Here is a 21911-nt window from a genome sequence, read left to right as displayed (position 1 = left end):
ACAAATAAAGACACCACATGGCATTTAATTGATGGTTTAATGAAAGAGTGTGAACAATGTGAACTGCACAGCATCCACATCTCTGTATTTGAAACATACAACTTGGTCAAATAATGTTTCTGCAGATTATGGGTTTATACAGCCTTCACAGTGGGTCCTGCTGTGTGGTTTTAATTTTAATTATCTGATATCAAAGCGGCTGAGCACCATTTAATTTCTACATTCATATCCATAGTTCAAATGCAGATCCCAAAAAAAAGATAGGTCACATGAAGGACTGAGATATACAAAGCATAATTCAAATCAAAATTTCCACAGATCACAGAACGTTAGCCAAAATGTACATATGTTAGGAATACAATTAGACAAAAGAACATATTGGTTTATTGATGATGAGTGAGAAACAAAATATATTGCACATTGCAGATGACAATGTGCAATATATTCTATTTTCATACAATACAAAAAAAAAAATGTTACACAGGCAACAAACAGGTGAAGGTGTCTTTGTCTGAATTTTAATTCGGCAGTAAAGTCAACATCCAGTGTTGAATAATGCACTAATAAAAGCATTCATGCTACCTTATTCTGACCACCATTATGAGCTGACACATGTAACAAAGACAAGGCAAAAAGCCTTTATGACAGTACAGAAAACAGCTAAACAGCTTAAGTGTCTGTGTGTGCATGCAAATACATTATGTTCTCAGTTACTTTTTTTTGTAACAGACCAAACAATCTGATAGTTTGTTTTCTGACATCTACCTTTGGCAAACATTCCTCATCTGTGTCACTGCAGCTCTTCCAGAGAGGCGGCACTCCACTAACGACACTCTTAAGTAAGGCAGGTTCATTGGAAGAGCACTGCCCTGTACAACGATGACGATGACTGGAAATGTTGTACATATGACATGGATTTTCCTAAGAAAAGATTTGGCTCAAAGGGAGCACTGACATTAATAAAATCTGAAACATCCTTGTGATCTAAGTGGAAACTTCACAACACTGGGTATCTAATATTGAAAAGAGTTTGTTCCGTTGCATAGAAAACGTCTACAAAAGAGGGAAATATAACAAAGCATGAACATATACAGCTTACACATGAGCCTGAGAGATGAGTTTTTAAACAGAGTCAGGGCCAAATCTAATTCAATGTACACCACTTTCTTTCTTTGATTAATTAAGCCACACATGAATAAATACAGTTTCTCTCATAACATCTCTTAACTTGAAATAAATTTGTCCCAAAACTTTGCTACAACTTTATGGTATAACTGTACAGAACTGAAATGTCTGGCTGACAGTAAAAGCAAGAATCCAATAAAAACTGACACACACAGGAAACATTTACAAAATGCACTTTCAAGTTTGAAATTACCAGGGAATCCATAGGGTCTGGATGCTTCTCGTGTTTCCCAGAGTAACTCCTCCAATTACTCTCTATGTAATTTCAAACCTCTAAGTGATACAAAACTCCAGAAGTCAGTGGTAGTAAAGAATAGAAAATTAAAAATTACCATCGAGGTATTAACAACTTAACATTGTCAAACAACGTAAAATAAACGCTAGCATATAAAACAAAAGGCAACAGATAATCCTCCATTTCAAATGCTGAGGGTAGTGTAGGGTTGTATTTTAATGTAATGGGGGGCTGTGGTGGTCCCTTGGTTCAGAGTGAGAGCTTCTGCCTGCCCACATCCCAAGAATCAGAGTAACCTGATCCCAGCGCACTGATGTGTGTCCTAGGCCTCAAAACGCTTCGGGCAGACCATAGGAGCAATGAGGGTCCATATGTAAAGGATGAGGCAGACCCAGCAGGAGGCCATCTTGATCCAGAACACTGACCAGCTCCCCTCCAACAGCTTCTCAATCTTATGGTCACTGTAACTGCAATAGAAGAACGCAGTGAGAGGACTGAGAAAAGACAAATGGTGGGACTCATTTTTAATTTCAAGTCCAATAAACAACGGTGCAGTCGTAACCCAACTAAGACAACCTATGCTTAGAAAAAGCACAGGTGCAACTAAACGTTAATGATGGCTCAGAGCCATTTACATGGCCCAGTGAACAATTCCACTGGGCTAACATGCGCAATACCCGACACTGCTACCTCACCGAATTACCTAAATAAAATACAGTCGTCACAAGGTCACTGAAAAGGCTTTTCCCATAATGACATGAAAAATGTTGGCCGTGAAATGGTCTTAGAATACACCTAACGACCAGCTCACCTGCATTTCTACTCTGACAACACATTTAGCCATGTCAATTCCTTAATTATAAAAACATTTATTTCTATAAACATTTTACAGACAGGGCATACTCTATCTACTTTAAACACTGAACAGATAGAGAGCGTTTCCTCTTCAGTAATGGAGAACTTTCACTGGACTTCAGACTAGACTGAGGAACAGACAGGAGGGGCTCAGCTCAAGGTGAAATCTAGGTTAGTCTGGTAAGTCTGTTGACTTACCAAATACTTTCTTTTTATTGTCCATAACTACAGTATTATGTACACATAAGCACACAGTACTATACAGCACAGTCAGAGAGTGTGTCACATTCAGTATCACTTACTGAAACCAGTTGGTGATGGTCATCATGACATAAAGGGAACCCAGGAAGAAGACAAAGTGGAAATAGGCGTAGCCGTAGATCGTTCCCTCTTTCTCATCATACACCACATTCTGGCCTGCACCAGTCTTCTCCTCATCGTAGTCATCTGAAGAGCACACATTAAATCATGCAAAGAGAATCTGGGTCAGTGACAAATTTAATGTGTGAAATGCTTGAAACACTGGAGAAAAGATTTCCCATGAAGTCAAATTCTAAAAATGGGCCAATTCACTTAAATTAATCAATACACGTTTACCTTACCTTATCTCATCTGACTTCTAAGTAAATATGTATCATACGAGTGGTGTTTTATTTCCAGCAGGTGGCAGTGTGAGCCTACCCATAATCCCACCTCCTCACTGGGCCTCCTTCACTGTGTCATACTAACCTCCTAGTAACAGTGACATCATCTGTGTTTGCTGACCAATACTTTCTCACCATCCTCAATCTGGCTGAGGAATAGCAATGAGCATAGCCCTTCTGTGTGCAAACATCATGGACAGGGACATATGCATACACACTGAACAAGCTGAAGAGGTGTGTGTGTGTGTGTTGGGGGGAGGGGGGTAAATAATGCTTTGTTGGTGAAGGGGGAATAATTTGACTTTCCTCACCTGTGTCATCTCCAAAACAAAAACAGCATCGAGCTCTCTGCAAGGTAAGTACAAAGGAAACACAGAGGTTACCGCCTGGCTGGAATTAAATATTTGAAAGACACAACCCAAACAGACACACACACTTTCTGTCTCTTGGGCCTCATCTGTTTAATTTGATAAGAACGTCTAATCGGGTGTGCCTGGTCAGTGGGATTTTCAAGTTCTGCTTATCTGTTAAACAAGTCTGCACATTTCATTAACCCACACACTTAGTGAGAGCTGAATATTTGTGCATGTACCTCAGTCTCTGGTTGTTCATCGTTCCTACACACCCTGAGCGCTGCAGAGCTTCGCCTGGTGGTGGAAGTCAAGCTAGTGGGGGGTGGAAAAAGAAAAATAGAAAAAGAAATGTAAAGAGAGATGGAGGGAGAAAGACAAAGTTTGTAATTGTGTCACTATGTATTTTTCCAATAGTTTGCAGTTCCCTCTTCTTCAAGGAACAACCACAAGAGACATGATGCCTGCACTTGATGGGAAACACATGTGAACAAATGCAAAAAAACATAGTTCTTGTCTCTCACACCCTTAGGCAGCCACAGCCAATCATACACTGCCTCTCCGAAGTCACAGCCAATCAAAACTACCCTGTCTCTGTCGCTACAGCTTGCCATAAAATACATTACTTTTATTTCACATAGCCAGTAACAGAGCTGCTGTTAATGGGTTTGGATTTTAGCCTTTGAATAATCTTCCAACTCTGCAAATTCAAAGATATGAACACTAAAAAGAGATAAATTTCAGAGAACCTTGCTTTGTGTGTGCGTAAACGTTGAAATCAGGAAAATGGGGAAACAGGAGGTGTGTGTTGTGAAAACAATGTGAGAGCCTAATTCTGCAAAGGGAAAAATTGGACCGGCTGTTGTGAACCAAGTCTTTAATTTCATGCAGCATGGAGACAAGACATATAATTCACAGTGTGTTCTGTAGTGTTGTCTGAAGAGTGTTCTTTGATCACACCTCCTCACATTGTCCTGTAAACACTCAGGATAACAACAACAATCCTAAACCTAGTATCACTAAACACAGATACATCAACAAAAATTTCCACAGTGTGTATGTGTGTTTGTCTTACCAGCAGTAAAGGATGCAGCCAAACAGGATAACGGTTCCCACAGCGGTGACAATCTTCTTGTCGCTCTCCGACCCAGCGTTCAAGGGAAACACACACACGGTTGTGTTCATACCATCTTTCTCCACCACTAGACAGAATGAATGAGCAAACAGAGATTGATGAGGTGAAAAAGGAAGTACAGGGAGTGTTATAACGAATAGAGGGATTGCGAAAGATGCAACAAGTGTGTGTGTGTGTGTGTGTATTGTGTGTGTATTTTGGCACAGTATCAGCGGCAGCGACAGAAGGAGGGGGAGTGGAAATGGAGACATAGTTCAACATACAGTAAGTACAAAAGCACCACAAGCTTCAATAATAGTATGCAGTATACTGGAGTGTAACTTAGGAGGCAAGTGCTGATTTGAAATATTTATAATGAGATTATCTTTGCACGAGAATCTCTGCATAGAAAAGTATCTTGATAACTACTGTGGAAACAGGAGCTCTGTAGTGATGGCAATGTAAAGAGAGATCTCAGACATTACGGACTACTTTGTTTTGAGAATCACAACTTTCTCTAAAGCTCTCAATTAAGCTTTGAATTTTTTACCTTTATCATAGAGATCTTAGTCCTCTTTCTTAGAGAGGCCTCACTTTATCACATTTGGTTTCTTACTCAAGTGAAATGGAACAACTTTTCATAGACCTGTAAGTTAAGCTATTGTTTGTTTGTTTTTTTTTTGTTTTTTATCTGCCACACTGCACTTTAAATTAACCGTAATACCATTATTTTTTTATTTTTATTGTCAAGCTCTGAATTTTCATCAAAACTACTAAAATAAAAAATGCAGGTCACTTAAACAACTAAACCAAATGTCACTTGATCGCTCTAAAAAAAACACACTCCTGAAGCAATAAATGTGTATTTGGTTCTATAGTCAGCTTTCCTGTCTCTACCAACAACTTTGCTATGTTTTTACTGGCATGCCACTGTGTTCACTCCAGTGTGTGCAGTAGGAGGGGGGTCCCCCCTGCTGGTCATGGCTAGTTATTGCAATACTTAAGGTAAAATGTATTTAATATTGATGTGCCCCATTCCTAAACAGAGTGTCACAGAAAATGTGTTTTACATTGTATTTGCTGCAGCATTAATTAGCCTACCCAGTGAGTCAACATAAAAAAAAACCTGTCACTACTAAGTGGGGATGGGTGTGTGTTCATACTCACTTTCTTTTGGTTTGCTGGAGAAGGCTGAGAAGGTGAGGTACATGACGTACACACTGATGACTCCTGGCTGCAACAGGCCTGATGTGGGCTGCACTGCAGAGACACAAAGGTATCATTACACTATGTTTGATTACTGAGTCTCAAATGTGTTGCTATTTGTTAATTCCTCTCTGTGATAAAACTGTAGATGTAATGCAAATGCTTGTATTCGTATTTGCATTACACAGTCAAATGAGATTATGTGCTTGTGAGTACAGGTTCTCACGTTTCTGTATGCATGGGGAGATGGCCAGCAGGGAAACGATGAGGCAGAGGCTGCCATTGATGCCCAGGAAGATTTTGTTAAGTAAACAGGCCTCAGGGTGGGTGTAGAACAGACCCATGAAGATCACGGCTCCTACTGCAACACTGAACAGCACCAGAGTCACGAAGGCCAGAGCAGCATACCACATCCTGTTATATTTTACTCCCGAACTCCTGTGAATAGAAAAAAAGAGAGACAGAGAGGGAGACAGAGAGAGAAAACAGATAGCAAAAGAAAAATACAATATGAACAAGGGCAAATTATATAAGTAAAAAAAGATCAAGTGAACAGGGGGAAAGGAGCAAAGGAAACAGACACAGGAAAGGTAGGCCTAAAGACAAATTAAAAGAAAGACAAAGAGTTATGTTTGGTGAGTTATTCCTGCACCCTGAGGAGACAAGAAGACATGTTTATGGCTACTTAAGTGTTTTCACATCCCCTTTACTTGGTCTGGAAATTTCTGGTTTTATTAAATAGTGCAAGTGAACATGCCGATACTTACAGAGAGGATTAAGTTTAAAGTTTTTATCTGCTGTGGTAGTGTGGTGTGTGTCTGAGTCTATGTGAGAGGGAAAGGGGAAACCGAGTGCACACTCCTAAACCATATGCATCCTGTGAATCTGCAGGGGATGGCCTGCTGCCAAACCTCCCCTCCACCCATAAAAAAAAAGCTACATGACTCCGTCTTTCCCTAAGTTTTTCATCTGTATTTTCCCACAGAAGAATATGGCCACCTCCCTGAGTTTCTCAAGAACAAATAAAAAAGTACAGCACTGATCTTATTTACAGGATGTCCATGCTTAAGCGAGCTGGACTTTAAGTTATTGGGATAAAAGAGACTTGAGCAGAGAGAAGACATGTTGCTCTCACCAGTTTGTGTTCCATCTGTGAGCAAACTCCACCAACAGCATGAGCTGGATGAGCAGGAAAATGAACCCACCAGCGGCTCCTACGTAGCGCCACACTGTAGCATTGAACAGAGAGAGAGGTGAGGAAATTATTTTGAGTGATGACAGGACAGACGCGACAGCTTAAATCTGCTGCAAGACGTAGCACTCTCAAGCTGTGAAAGTACAAATAAATCAGCAGTGTCATTTTGGAAGTTCATGCACCGTCTGGGTCAGACTTAAATGCATACTTTTTTACTTCCACTTCTCTCTTATTACTTGCTGTGCCTCCTACTTCTTGGTTTACAACCACTGAGATGGATAAATTAATGTTATATTAATGAATAAATTATATTATTATAAGGTTTTAGAGAAATATCCCATTTTTACCTTCCAGAAAGGTGTCCTCTTGTGGAAGGAAAAAAGCTCCAGCGCAGCATGCCGCCAATAAAATAAACTTCAGCAACCAGAACCTGACATTTAAAGCAGTGATAATGTGATAATGTTAAAGGTTATACATGAAAAAAGTTAAACATTAATGGCAAACAATCAGCATAATAGCATCCAAAAACAATGATTCCAGACAGAACGGCCTCCATGTGATTTTGTCAGACTTTTGGTTGTTTCAGGAAGAAAGACAGATACAGGGTATGTTGGGTAACAAATCCATTAACATTGTGCCTGAATATATTTTGGTGGTTAACATAGCTGATGTTTATTTATATGTCTCACTTCTGTTCAGTGAAGTATTCAGAAACCATCTGTTATGTTAACTGAGGCCCAGCAAAGAGATGCTCAATTAAAAATTGAGGCTATTTTACGTTAATATTTGATATTAAAGATACTGAACCGACCTGTGAAAAGAATCGAGGCTTTCTTACCCGTTATGTATGGCTGCCCTGCAGCCCTTGCTGTTGTTGACTCGTATGGTGAAGAGAGCGAAGAATGCAAAGAAGCAGGCCATGCCAAAGCACATCTTGTAGACGGCGGAGTAGCCAACCAGGGTTTGGCAGTTTTCTCCTGCATTTATCTTCTCACACAATTCGCTGTAGAAGGGGATCTGATTGACAGGGATAACATATGGAAAATACTTAAATTAGATCATTATAGGGTTGAAAAAAAAAAAATCCCACCTCTGCTCATGTTTGTCTAGTACGCGGCCTCGGAGAAAGAGCCCAATAGTGTCTATTCTGAGCGTCACGCCTCTAAAGGAGCAGAAAGAGAGAACAGGCAGCGACAACAACCCGTCTTTCTCTCCCATGAAGGCCTCTTTCATCCCTCGTTCTCTACAGGCTGTTAGAGGGGCCTTACAACTAACTGTCAGTGTACATAAACAAAAGGCACACATGAATAAATTAACTGCCTTTTGTCAGCGAATCAGAGGGACTGAGAAGACGGAAAGGCAGTGGGAGTATGAGCAAGACAAGGAGTGAGAGACCCGTCTAAACATAAAGTTTCAAAAATCATTTTGAATTACAGTGACCTGCGTAAAAAGAAGAGAGCAAAACTGGAGTGAGTTAACTAGACAAGGACTTTGCTGTGGCCTTCAACAGAAAATTGGAAGTGCTTCAGTGGCTCAGTGCCAACAGAAGAGACAGCCTGAATTTGATAACAACAGACTGGAGGCTCAAATTTCTGTTCCCTTCAACGATGCTCCTGCATCTGTAGGGGTAAGAGTCAAAGCCAAATACAAAAACTGATTTCTAAACGTGTGATATTTTTGAGAGAACTATAGATCTCTACTTCGACTTTACATGTTTTTGGCAGAGTGCTTAGGTCCTTAAAGTTGTACACATCGATGAGACGCCAGCGGATTGAGTTGTCATCTCCTCGGTGTGTAGCACAGTCCAGAGCCAGATCACAACATAGAGTAAAAAGCCCATTTTGGAGCTTTTGTCTCATGTTGAGGACCATATTAGCATGTCCATGGTGTTGTGATTAAGAGGAAAGGGGCCGGCAGTTTCAGACTGCTGTAAATCTCTTGAGAAAAGACCAGTGCTCTCACACGTACAATGGCTGCTCTCTTAGCTTGGACTTCCCACTGTGCTCACGGTGTGACTGACAGTGTGTGTGTGTGTGTGTGTATGTGTATGTATGTGTGTGTAACTCAGCGGGCTTTGCGTGGGGCTATCAGAGGCCATTTTGTGCCTGGATGGGCCTTTTACAGGGTTGTGCTATCACAAGGAGACCCACAGCAGGGAGTCGTTTTAATATTGGACTGTAGACACTGGCAGAGAGAGAGAAGAAAAAACAGCAGAAGGAGATTGCTGTAAAAAAAAAAATGCTTTCACTTGAGGAAGCTTGAAGTCATTGCCATGGTAACACAGTCAGTTGAAGGTATTCTTTTCTTTTTTCTCAGTGTTTGAGTATACGCGGATACACACTGCAAACTGTGTGGTACCTAGAGACAGGAACATCACGTCAAGTGCACAGAGTCAGCTATCGATGTAAATGCAGACAAAAGCATGTGAGGGCGATGAATCAGGACATCATCTGCCAGCCTGTGACCACAGTTTGACTCACCCAGACGAGGAGGATAATTAACTACTGTATATCATGGCAGACAACAGCGCCCATTAAGGCGTTCCGGTTTACTTGGAACGTCACAGAAACAACCACAGAAAGAGTCGGCCTGATAATAATCCTGCATTGAAAGGATTCAAAGAGGTAACATGGAGAAAAAAAAACAATGTGAAAGCTGTAAAGAAAAAGAGAGAACAGCTGCCCTCCTGTGTATCTTCTGCCAAATCCAGAGGCTCGCTGGGCTGTTAAAAACAAAAACCTGCCAGCCTGAACTCCTGCCTCTTCGACTATGGACTCACTACTGTGTAGGTACACGTGGGATCCCCTGGTAAAATAATGGGATGTCTGTTTTGCCTGTAGCAAGTCTATAAATCTTTAATCTTGCCTTTTAGCACTGACAAGATAATGCTGGTACATTCTCTGAAATTTTATTCTATTTATAACAGAAAGCTGAACACAAACTCTGGCCCATTTCAAAATGTGTGTGGAGAGTGTGTAACGAATAAATATGCTCTTTTGCTTTCCTTTCACCTCTCCTGCATGTCAGTGTGTGCTTCTATCACATCACTCTTCTGTCTGATGACACTTACATCTCATTTTATGGACTGTAGTTAACTTCCATGATGTGAAGCCTGGGGTGAATGTACTAGCATAGCAGTAGGCCAGACAGTGTAAAAGGTCATGGTACTGCAGCTAATGTTGGTTTGGTTACTAGAGCCTCTGAGTCAGCTCCGACTGTTCTATTCATAAACTAGGCCATTCAAAAAGGATGACAAAACTAAGGCTTTTAAATCTAGGTTTAAAAGTTTTATAAAAAAAATACTTGACATTACATAAAGCTGAGATTTTCATGAAGATGAAAAAGGAAAGTTTAACTGAAATGATAGATGGGGAGGTTGTGAATGTTGAATGCCTGCTAACTCCTCTGGAAATGAGTGAGCATTGTAATCAGGAAGTGGTTTCTTATGGAGGCATATTTATACTTTTTCTTCTAAAGAAGAACTGAGTGGATATTATCACCAATGAGAAATATCAAAAGTTCAGGACTTCTGTAAATCCACCCCTACACTATACAGTTTTGACCCAAAACATGACTGTTACTGAGGGAGTCATCTCATATAGCAGTCTAGGCCTATCATGAGACACTTCACACCCATGGGTGAGTCAAAAAAACAAAAAACTTCAGTGGCAGATCAAGATGGACTGGAGGAGCAACCTCAGTGTTAATGCACTGACAAGGCTGAGCTTTATTAGCCTGGAGCAGTTCAGCTCAGTGTCTGTGGTGGACAGGTGGCTTGCAGGAGCAGACAAAGGGAGCTTGGAGTGAAGAGGCGCACACAAACAAGCATTATGTTCATTCTCTTTTTCTCGCTATCTATCCACACTCGCTAAAATGTAATCAGAAACTATTAAATTAATAAATTTTGGAAAAAATGGTTATTTTCACTTTATGGTTGCCGGGCCACTCCAAGGGGCCAGTAAAACTCTGATCGACTGGCGAAGTGGGCCAGTAGGGAAAAAATATTATGTTGGACACTGTGTGTGTGTTGGGGGAGTGATACATTACAACGTGTGATTTATGTACTCACATGGTCTCTCAACTCCTTTTCCACAGTGGGGGACATCATGATGACACAGATGATGGTGACCAACAGGAAGTAAAGGGCGTACATGATTCGGGTCCCCGTGGACTGTTTGATCTTGGGGCAGCAATTACAGCAGCACGAGCAGGCCGCTGAGCCGCAGCAGCAGGCCAGCTGCACACAGAGAAAAATGAGGAAAACAGGGAGAGAATACATTACCATATCAGTTTCACAATTTTCCACACAATCATGAGCCATCTCATACTGACATAATGTATTTAAGGGGCACTTGGGAAAGGGAGGACCAGGGTTTAAGTGCTCTTATTTGCAACCATCCCTGTCAGCTGCTGAGCCTGGATTAGGATATGAGGTAAAAGAATATTCCCGGGATTCCCGAAGTATCATAAGACAAAAATGTATTTGATTGAAGTGAAATATTTACTGATTTCAACAAAAATATTTACGAATACTGAAAATAGACAAAGAGAGCAGTAGAAAAAAAACATAAAATTGGAAATACAGAGACAGAAAAAACTCATAGTACTTTCAATGATAATTCAAAACAAGAAATTGGTAGTTTGGCATTTGATTGGGAGCCAAAATAGGAGTCCAGTGAAGTAACATTTTATTCATATAACCCCAAACCATAATCTGAGTAACATACCCCTAACTTCCACAGAAAAAGATAAAAAAGAACAAAAGAAAAACCTTTAACAGGAAAAAATTCTTCTTGGGAATCACCCTAGAAGAACAAGAGAGGAAAGTTCTCTCTTCCAGGATGGACAAATGTGCACTATGTACAGAACAGACAAAAATTGCAGTAGTAAAATACTATTATTTGGTTTTATTTTACAACCAAAACTGTTTGTTTTGCTTTCACAAACATGCACAATGTGCAAATGAATGAGTCACCACTGGAGTCATTTAGATAATAATGGGTTGCTGAGGCCTAGGTTTGAAAATGTAATGTTTCATTTCTCAATAATGGTGCAAGCAAAAAATATTTGTTTGTTTTTCTTAACATCCCCAATAATATGAGGACAAATTGAGGACAGTGCAGCTTTATTCTGTCCTGTTACTTGTCAAATTATATTTGAATTTTCAGATAAATCTCAAAGACTAGATCATTAAGTTCATATCTTCTATTTCTTTATGTTCAATAAAAATAATGTAAGTAATTTTCTGTGCTAAGACATTTCATTCTTCAACATTTATTACTACAGATATCTCAGCCTCCAGAGCCCTTCAAGTGTCAAAAGCTCCTGGTAAACGAATATACGGCAAGGCAAACATGAATAACCCTATGTATAACAGCTGTAAGCTTGTTTCTATCTATTCCTCCACTGATAGTGCACAACAGCATCGCCGCTGAAATAAATCAAAGTGGAAACACTGACAGAGTTCATCTCACAAAATGCAATGTTCATAGCACTATAACTGCAAAACACATTATTGTGAAAGGTGGTTAAGCACTTAGAGTACAGCATCTAAGGTTTTTTGTTGAGACTGTTCAGAGGTTGAGGCCCTTTTGGCAAACTTTTACGTGTGGGAGTGTTCCTTCTGGTACATTGATATAGTTCCATACCTTGAGCTTTCACAATTCTGCAACACATTCTACTTTTCACAGGTCTGAGCCAGAAAACAAAATTGATGGCAACTTTCTAAATAGAGGAAAACTTTGCAATAGAAGACACCCATCGGGCTGTCTCTTTGCTCATTCATGGTTTCTATCACAAGGGACAAATCCCTCTCTCTCTCCTTCAGATGAAGCAACCTTTGGTCAGTGCAGACAGTGAAGTCTCTTGTCTGAAAACACACGCACACACTCGCACAGAGGCCTACTCTGTTTCTTCTGACAGGCCCTCATATAGGAGGAGGACACTCTCATAAAGACAGGGCCTGTGTTCTATTTAGGAAAGAGGAGGCTCTATAATTATACAGTAAAACATCTTTCTGTAGCCACTCCACCCTGCTTGTACAAGCTTCCTACCTCTCAGACTGCAGAACACACACACTGCTGTGGTACAAGGTGTGGTACACTGTAGGGCTACAGTGGTGCCCCACTGCTGGATGGCTTACACGCCATTTTCCTTTGTTGTCCCCTTATGGGATGCAACACAGCCTTTACAAATGTGAAGGGAATGGCACTACTGTGTGTGTGTTTAATGCCAAGCCTAGTCTGACCATGGCTGAGTCTTTCTGAGCTACAGGGAAAACTTAGCACTGTTATTACAGCATGTCATGAAAGTTACGTACAGACTATTGTCACCTGCATTGGATTAAAAGCCACAGTTACCATCATTATAATGTTTGTAGGTAATCTGATGAGCCCTGCACGAATGGAACACATGATTTAAAATATTTTTCTTTTTGTATCTCTGTGACCATGAAATATAGCCACAGCACTATTCCGTTCACAGCTGTAGCAGCCTTATCCTGCACTCCCTACTCTCAGCAGACGTATCATACACTCCCTTTTTTCTTTCTCACACTGATATACAGTACAAGAATGTATTCAGAAGAAGCCTTCTTTGTCATAAATTGCAGACTCCATCTGATGTTCTGACCCCTTTGCAAAGGTTTATAATAAAATACTCAAAGATAAGGATTTGCCTCTACAATCTTTATTTCAAATTTCCACCACAAATGTCAACAAAATACTTCCCCTTCTGTGGCTGTATTTAATTAATCTATGTCTTTGCAATACTCATTTCTACCACTGCATCTCTTTACTGTATATTTCCTGTACACACCTTGTAACTCAAATTTGTCTTTTCCTTTTTTTAATGTTTTTGGGGGCTTTTTTGCCTGTATGAAATAGGATGAATCAGCAACAGACAGGAAATGAGACTAGAGATACAGGGGAATGACAGGCAGCAAAGGTCACAAGCTGCACTCGAAATGAAGATGTTGCATGTACACTGTCAGAGTTAACTAAGATGCCCAACTTTGTAGCTCAAATGTATCTCGACAACGGGGGATTCCTACTGTATACAGATCCTCTGGTGATTAGTAAATTTTTTCAGATAACTCATCCTAGCAATATCAGTTCAATTTGCCTTTCAGTCACAGCAGTAATCTTAGCCCTTGTCTGAGTGCATGTCCTAAGCCGGGATCTGGGTGTACTGACGTGATAAATCCAATGTGCAACATTGCCTGATGTGTTACGTTCCGCTCCAGATGCCAGTAATGTGTGGTATGCTGCAGACTACTGGATCCACACAGGCACATGGTCAGGATCAAGCTACTCATGTCAGTCTTTTATAGATGCCCCACTTAACTGTTTTTTTTGCCACAAGTTGAAGAATGAGGTCTAATAACCTGGGCTTTTTCCTGCAAGCTGTGTGGTGTTGTTTTGATAGTTCTCTAAACTGTTTCCCATGTGAAATCTAACCCAAAAATACTGCCACCCAATTCTGAAAAATTGCTGAAAAATTGCTGAAAAATCCCCACTGTGTCTGTTTCTCTTGTAACAAGCGGGTAGATTTAGATTTTTCAGAAATTGTGAGATGCTGAATTATTGAGAGTCAGTAAAAGCACTGCAACAGTCATCTCCACCCATTATGCCTCATCTCACAGAGGGCAGATAATGACCTACATCAACCTCATCATTTTCCCACGTCTTGTGACCACCTCTGTAGCAGGATTTAAAACTATAGAAAAAGACATGTAATTGCACCTTTTGAATGAGAAATCAACAACGTAGGGAATCATACTAAGAAACCGATCATCTGAAAATCTGGGTTCAAGCCCTTGTGACTGTAATGTATCTGTCTTGCTGTAGTTTCCATAAGACAAACAGCAAATCTGTTCCCACTCCATGAGTTTAATCAAGTGTGAGTAAATAGGTCAGCATATAAGGTTCAAATGTAATTGCTTTACCAACACTGTAATGCAGAAATAAGAACAGCAGAAAAATAGGTCAAATCGTGAATTTGACCTCCTCATGCTATCTGGGTAACGGTTGTGGGCAGCACACACAAAGACTTCTTTGATGCTTTGATGCCTGATCAAACACAGAATGAGACCAGTTTATTCCCAATCAGGATCCAACAGGGCTGTTTTGATATCCATTCATGGATAGCTGTGGGAGTAGGGATCAAGCACATACACATGCACACAATTTACCAAGATACCCTGGAAGAGTGAGCACGAAGAGGTTTAACATATTGCCTCTAAGGCTGCATGTGCACATTTCCGCTTTTGTGAACAGATTTGTAGGCGTGAATCTAAACCAAGTTTTATTTATGTGGCCCCTGTGCTCTATTTCATGACACACAGCTTAAAAGGATAAGCCGTTTCCTTTGTCTCTGCTGCACCCACATGTCTTTCTCAATGGGCGATTAATTAACCACAACAGGCTGAAAGTAAGCACGAAAAAACAGGACGATTTAAGCTGTGAGGGTGTTTAGATTTCATTAGTTAGGGGGTGTTTCACCAGCAGACTGCACACAGTGAGGGGGCCCAACAGCAAACTCTGCTGAGCTGATGGAGGGAGGTGGAGCCCAGAGAGGAAAAAGGTCTCCAGGAATTTCACCACACACAGATACAAAAAGAATATCCATGGTAACAAACGCTGACCCTACCCACTTCATAGCCCATCCACCCCCTCCTCCCCTGCCTGCCTGGCCTACCAGCATGTCAGCAGGTGGTCGGCGTGTCTGCAGTGTACCCCCCTACTTCAATATCAACGGCAACCCTGCACTAGCTTGTCATTCTGCTGTAGCCACCCGTTCCAAAGATCATCATCTCACGCCACAGCAAGGAAGAAGCTGCGGATAAACTACCAGTAAGGTATGCCCCGGTATAGAGTTCAATTAAGCAAAGACTCTGACAACCCTCCACTGAGGGCACCAACTCTGATTGTGTGATCCTCAAAAGACAAAAAGTCATGTCTTCCTCTCTCAGCCTAAAGCTATGTTTTTCTCTCTTCGTCTCATTTCCGCCATCCTCCCCCACCCTGTTACGTGGAGATTTATTGTTGTCATCTCTTGTTTTGTTTTGGGGTTTTTTTGCCTCCTATTCTCTCCTCTTCACTCTCTTTGTTATCTTCAGTTGCCCTTTACCCTGAATCACCCACACCCCAACGCTCTACTACCTTCCAGCTGTTCCATGGGACAGGAGAAAGACGATATTGCTCAAAGCACCCACACAAACACACGAATTAACTGAATGCTGAGAGGATATAACAAGACACAGCAGTGAGAGTCAACGCAGGAAATGAACACAAATGCCATTTAAAATGCAGCAAGTAATTGCAGAGACACAGAGTTATTCTGTATGACCATGACTTGGTCACTGAGGTCTCTGACCTAGAGCTGAATGCTTAATCAACAAAAGCAATACAGTCTTTTATGTAGACAAGCCACATCTGTGATTAGACTGTGAGCACTGATGATAATTACTATGTTTTTCCCACTCCTATTTTGTACGGTCTTATTATCCTCAAAGCAGCAGCGATGAGAAGAACTGGAGTATTTGGACAAACAGCAAACAAATCAAACACACAGGGGTAAACTCTGGTGCATGTAGCCACGCAGACACAACTGCTTACGCAACAGACCATTCGCAAAAATAGGTCACTCACTATAACACAGTAAGCACAGCAAAAGGATAATCAGGAGTGGGTAGACAGATACAGAGACAGCTAAGGGTTTTCTCCTCCAACATGTCAACCAACCAAGCAGATGTGCACTTACACTGATTAGGAAGTGAGGACATTATCATCTAACAAAATCTGGATGGAATACCTGAGAAAAAAACTGTTTGTTCCTGCTGTGACTAATACGTGATGTTGACTTTATGTTTATCAGAAGGGGGAAAAAAAACACCCAAAAGCGAACAGTTTTTAAGTGCACATGACTCACAACTAAGATGAACACTGTTAAAACAACTTAAATGGAAGAAGGTGGCCCAAAATTTACAGTGACTACATCAGTGGGAGTATAAATCTCAGGCCGACTCAAGCCATCAGTGTGGTGGTTCATTCATCTAATACATTCATTTTAAGTCCCTGTCCTACTTTACTTTAGTACATCCTGCCTTTCGTAGACTCATTATGCTGTAGCTGGCTGTTTTAAAACTAAGGAAACTCCCTGTTAGTTAGAGCTAAATGATAGTGGCTGCTGGATAAAGCTGACCACAATGAATCATGGCGGACTAACAGCTCAGACGAAACTGCAGACACACCTTCTTATCTCAAATTACAACAACGCTTTATGTTGAACGTAGTGAGGTGAGACCCACAGAGGGAAAAAAAGGAAAGGGGGAAAGGCGAAACAAAAAACTTTAAAACAATAAGATTCAAGGCAGGAACTTTCTCACACACAAGTAAGGTTGGCCCAAGCTCCGGACTAAGGCCTACTCCAGTTTCCCCTTATATTGTGACTGACGGCTCCACTATTGTCTATTTAGCTAGGCAGCTGTATACACACAGCAAAAATGTATCACTGCTCTGTTTCCTATACACAAAGGGATGTCTTTGCCTCTCTCTTGGCAAATATAGCCCCTAGCTACAACTAACAGAGAAACTTTAGTCCACTGAATAGAAAAGAGAAAACAGAAAGAGACAAAAAAAGAAGAACTGAGGTACAGTGAAGAGTTGAAAAACAGAAGGCTGAAATGAAACAATGCCATGCAGACAACAGAGTGTGTCCCAGAAATAGCCAAAGGACAAAGACCAAACAAGAACGGGAAGACAGTCAGAATACCAGACAATCTGAGATCAACAGGTACAGCATCATGCTGTGTTTACCCAGAGGCCTGTTTCACTTCCCAAAGTGTACTGTTTGCTAGTGTGAGAATTCAGTTGCACAGAATTGCACACAGTATCGTGGCATTCCCAGCAACAGCCCTACTGTGAGCCAACTGACAGTAAAGGCGCCATTCAAAAGAGTTAGTGGGCATTTCACACGGTTACATCACCACCTTCAACCCGCATAAAAAAAAAATCATCAATTATAGAGACAAGACATGGGAAGATGTCAAGAAGAGGAGGTTGAGGAAGACATTACTGCTGCTGTATGACAGTTCAGAGGGAGACAAAAGAGATGGTCGATTGCCAGTGATGTCCCTGTGGGAAAACAAACTCCTGCTGCTGCTGACCAAAGCAAAATTCCTGAGAGGAAGCTGAAAATAGCAGATATGTCTCACATGGGCACAGTTGGCCAGCAATTCTAATCGTATGACTGACCCACAAATTTATCATGTAGGGGACTCCTATAGATGTTCAGTGGCCGTATTCACTTAGGCTACAGTTTTATAGCTTGTCAACACCTGTTTCTAGGATCACCTGCCCCACTGTGACATTCCAGCCACTATACCGTGACCTCCGCAACAAACAGTCCATCTGAGGGTGACAGCTGTGTTTGTGTGAGTGTTGCTGGGCTGAACGTTTTGTAGTAGTTCAGGATTTCACAACATTTGTCCATATACGTAAAAAGATCACATTCCAGTCAGCTGGCATCCTTAAGAATTGCAGAAATCTTCCCACCAATCCATATTCCTCAGAAAAACTCTTTTATTTTGCACCGTCCTGATAAGGGCAAGACAGCCAAATGTGTTTGGTGAATGAAGCATGGTGTACTGGAGAAGAGTTGTGCAACACTAAAATACAACACTAAAATCGACAGAGGCCAGAGTGTAGGGTCGGTTCATGATGTCTTACTCAAGGATACTTTATCAGGAAGGATGCTTCCTGAATCACAGATTCTTATGCTCTAGGCCCTCCTGACTTTTGTACCCTGTGTCATTGCTGTGCTGCTTACAGACACCCATATGGTTTCAGTCCTGTCCCACACTCACAGCCAATGCTTACAGCGCTTTGGACAACACTCAACATTGAACTAAAGCCTACCCCCTATCCCATCGCAACATGGCATACATCCCTGGTCCCACTGAGAAATTACAAGTGAGCTGCTCCCACACCATGCCTGGCTGTCTCTCCAAACCTAACCCAAACAACACCCACCCTCTCCTAATTTACCCTTCCAAGCCAAGGAGGAAACTAACAGACCACACATCAATTTGGCCCCCTCTAAACCTCAAGAGCACATGTATGCATAAGCAAAAAAAAAAAAACGAAAAAAAAAAACATTAATTACAAGTATACACTATACACATAAATAGAGGTGGTTACAAAGAACTAAATGGGTGTCTGTGACCAGGATTAGCACACCAATACAAAACTAATCTCACTGTTTGCCCTTCATTTTCTCTTAATCCTTTCCTGTTCCCATCATTCCCTATCTTTGAAAACAACAGGAAATAAAAGCTAGCTCTCCTCACATGAGGGTTGTGTCTAAGTAATTAAATTCCTGTCCAGACCAGCTCTGCAGTGGTGACTGCGTGGTCAAAAACAATCTGTTAGTTAAAAAAATAAAAGACACACTCAGCAGTGAAGAAAACCCTTTCAAACTTTACGCGTACACCACCAGCTGCCTGTTTCTCAAAGTAATTCTACAAGTTTATATTACCTAAAGCCCTCAAATAATCTAGAAACACAATGTTACAACCAATCCTTTCTCATTATTGATTAATTCAATGCGTATTTTCCAAAGAATCCCTTAATCTATAAAATGGTGACAAATTTCTAAGGCCCACACTGATCTTCTTAAATCTCTTTCAGTTCAAAAACAAAAGAAACTGACAACACAAGGAATCAGCAAAACTGCAACCGAGAAACTAGAACTAGTAACTTCTTAGCATTTTTGCTAATAAAATGACTTCAGATCAATTTATCTACATTTTTCAGGGTTGATTCTTCAAATTCAAAATAGTTTTTTTTTAACCAAAAACAAAACAGAAACTGTCATCATTACTTTTCTTCAGTAGGTATCTAATGTGTCACCCTGAAGACAGGGTACCTAACTTTTAAAAGTCTGTAACTTAAAAATTTACCTAAAACATATCAGAAACAAACAAAAACAAAACAACAAAACAGGTCTCATCATATTAATTTTACAGGGGGTAAATAATGTAGCTCATTTCAACTGACATGTCTTAATTTTACAAGTAATTCTGCAATTTTAAAACGTAACTAACTGACCGTAACCACCTCAGAAACACAGAAAACGAAACCATAACATTTCCATAGGGGGGTATAGCAGAAGTAGTCGCTCGAAATAGAACTGGGCTGAAGTTTGTGAGCAAGATGTTCCTTATAGGGCGCAACTGTGCCCTGCTGCAAACAAAACAAGAAAACCACAAGAACGATGAGTTCACACCCAGTGTACGCAGTCAATTCTAAGGATGGTCATCCTACAATGTTTAACACGTCTAAGGTCATTAAACCGTGACGATAGTTTTGATAGCAGGTACTGTGCGTCGGCTACTCACTGGCTGATGTTTTAGCTAGTCGCTTTGCCTCATCTCTCTTTGTCTTCCCTAACACCGCTACAGTGAAGTTACTCAGCTCAGTGAATCAACTGTGATATTTTAAAACTGGTAATGAATTACAATAGCTGACATTGCGGTCGGAAAATGCCAAGTTTAATTAAAAAAATATCGCTGGCTGGCATTAGCCGGCGGCGAGCGGACGCCGATGCAAACAGTAAACAGTCGACGCTCGACCTAACGCTGCGCTTCACTGTAACGCTTCATTTTAACGTTTACAACCGTCAACCGTTCAACAACAACAAACAACAACAGTAAGTCGGTTGATCGTTCCTCACCTGCGAGATACAACACGGAGTACACATTTTGCGGGGAGACAATAAATAAAATCCGTCTCAGGGAAAGACGAGCTCGCTGCTTTTCTGGGTCGCTTTCTTCTGCCTCCACATGAAATCACTACCACACGGGAAACAACGCGACTGTCCTCCTCCCTGCCTGGCCGCCGCCGCTGCCTCTCCTCCTCCCCCTGTCTCTCCTCCCACTGCACATCAGCCACAAAAAAAAAAAAAAAAAAAGCCAAACACAAAGCTGTGCTTCCTCTGCTTCAGAGTGTCAGGAAAGTGTCAGTAACCAGATGACTAAATAGGCCATGAAAGAGAGAAATTCCTCGACACACTTTCATGTTTCGTTTCATTACAGACCAAAGCCTCCCAGAAAGCCAGATGTCTCACGAACATTAAGGTCTTTATGTGGTTTGATTTTCACGCTATTGTCCTATTCATATTATGAATATTAGAGGAATGAAATCACTGCCTTACGCACAAGACCATCATGGAATATTAGGGGAATGCGCAACAATATTCTGAGAGTTATTGTACTCTAACAGTGGGGCGGTTAAAGGTCATTTTAAATATCTGATGCCATTTTCATTGTGGTCTCATTTCCATTTCCAGTTTGACACAGCAGAGAAATGAAAGAAAGCATCAGCCCATTGATGGGAAATCCATATACAGTGCATGCACAATTATGATCTTGCACTGAAAATCAATCAGGATTTTTTTTATGTTGTGTTGTTATGTTATGTTATAGAAAAATTGGTCAGACCACAAACATTCCCTCTTGATTTACTTTGCAAAGAACTTTATCTGTTCTCCAAGCTCTACAAATAAAATCAGCCACCAGCGTAGCCTTTAAATCATTATGTAAAGAGAAATAGAACATGAAGTGGCCTAGGTCTTTTCTCCTCAAGAGGTTAAATTTGGCTTCACATAAGGATCTGCCTTGTGTTATTCATGCTACAGTTGTAATAATCCCCCTACAGTTCTGCACACACTCATTCTCGATTCAGACATATGATTATTCTCCCCAAAATCCTGTGCTCACGTTTTTGCGACAGCATGTGGGCAGCTGTGAGCTGAGTCCAGCTGTGGCTTTCCTGGTCAGTGAAGTGGCTGTTATATGAGCTTGAGCTGATAAGGCTGCTACTGTAGCTCTCTATGACTGAGTTGCTATTGGCCAAACCTGTCATCTGACCCAGTCACCCACTGCTGCCACACAAAGTCATTGTGTCCCACTCTCAGTGCTGTATTGTGTTCATTTATAAATAGGCTTGAATCACACAGGGCGGCCTCTTTCTGAACTTAGGCAACATGACGTCAAATCCATGACCCTCTGTGCTCAGATCCGAAAAAGCATCACATTGAAAAAGACAGCAAAATGCATGCGCTTTTG

The 21911-nt window shown here is 41.0% G+C and overlaps 1 protein-coding gene across 1 annotated transcript; it reads right to left on the bottom strand.

Moving 5' to 3' along the window:
• Nucleotides 1-18: 18 nt before the first annotated feature.
• Nucleotides 19-20676, bottom strand: serinc5 (serine incorporator 5). The gene is made up of 12 exons (XM_041042522.1): nucleotides 20519-20676; nucleotides 10854-11021; nucleotides 7623-7801; nucleotides 7132-7214; nucleotides 6725-6818; nucleotides 5816-6027; nucleotides 5551-5643; nucleotides 4345-4471; nucleotides 3512-3584; nucleotides 3231-3267; nucleotides 2578-2722; nucleotides 19-1887 (listed from the first exon to the last, which is right to left on the bottom strand). The coding sequence occupies exons 1-12, from the start codon at nucleotides 20543-20545 to the stop codon at nucleotides 1743-1745; spliced, it is 1383 nt and encodes a 460-aa protein (XP_040898456.1). The 5' UTR covers nucleotides 20546-20676; the 3' UTR covers nucleotides 19-1742.
• Nucleotides 20677-21911: the final 1235 nt, after the last annotated feature.

Source organism: Toxotes jaculatrix, chromosome 7 (genome assembly GCF_017976425.1).
Source record: "Toxotes jaculatrix isolate fToxJac2 chromosome 7, fToxJac2.pri, whole genome shotgun sequence".
Classification (NCBI taxonomy): domain Eukaryota; kingdom Metazoa; phylum Chordata; class Actinopteri; family Toxotidae; genus Toxotes; species Toxotes jaculatrix.
This window is presented reverse-complemented; position numbering and strand designations above follow the sequence as displayed.

What these genes read in the sequence shown, in the direction of transcription:
- serinc5 (XM_041042522.1), bottom strand. Translation starts at nt 20,545, where the DNA reads ATGTGTACTCCGTGTTGTATCTCGCAG. An exon ending in CACAGATGGAACACAAACTG is followed by an intron (nt 6,028 to 6,724) that starts GTGAGAGCAACA and finishes TTCTATTCACAG; the next exon opens with GAGTTCGGGAGTAAAATATA. An exon ending in GGCTGCATCCTTTACTGCTG is followed by an intron (nt 3,585 to 4,344) that starts GTAAGACAAACA and finishes ACCCCCCACTAG; the next exon opens with CTTGACTTCCACCACCAGGC.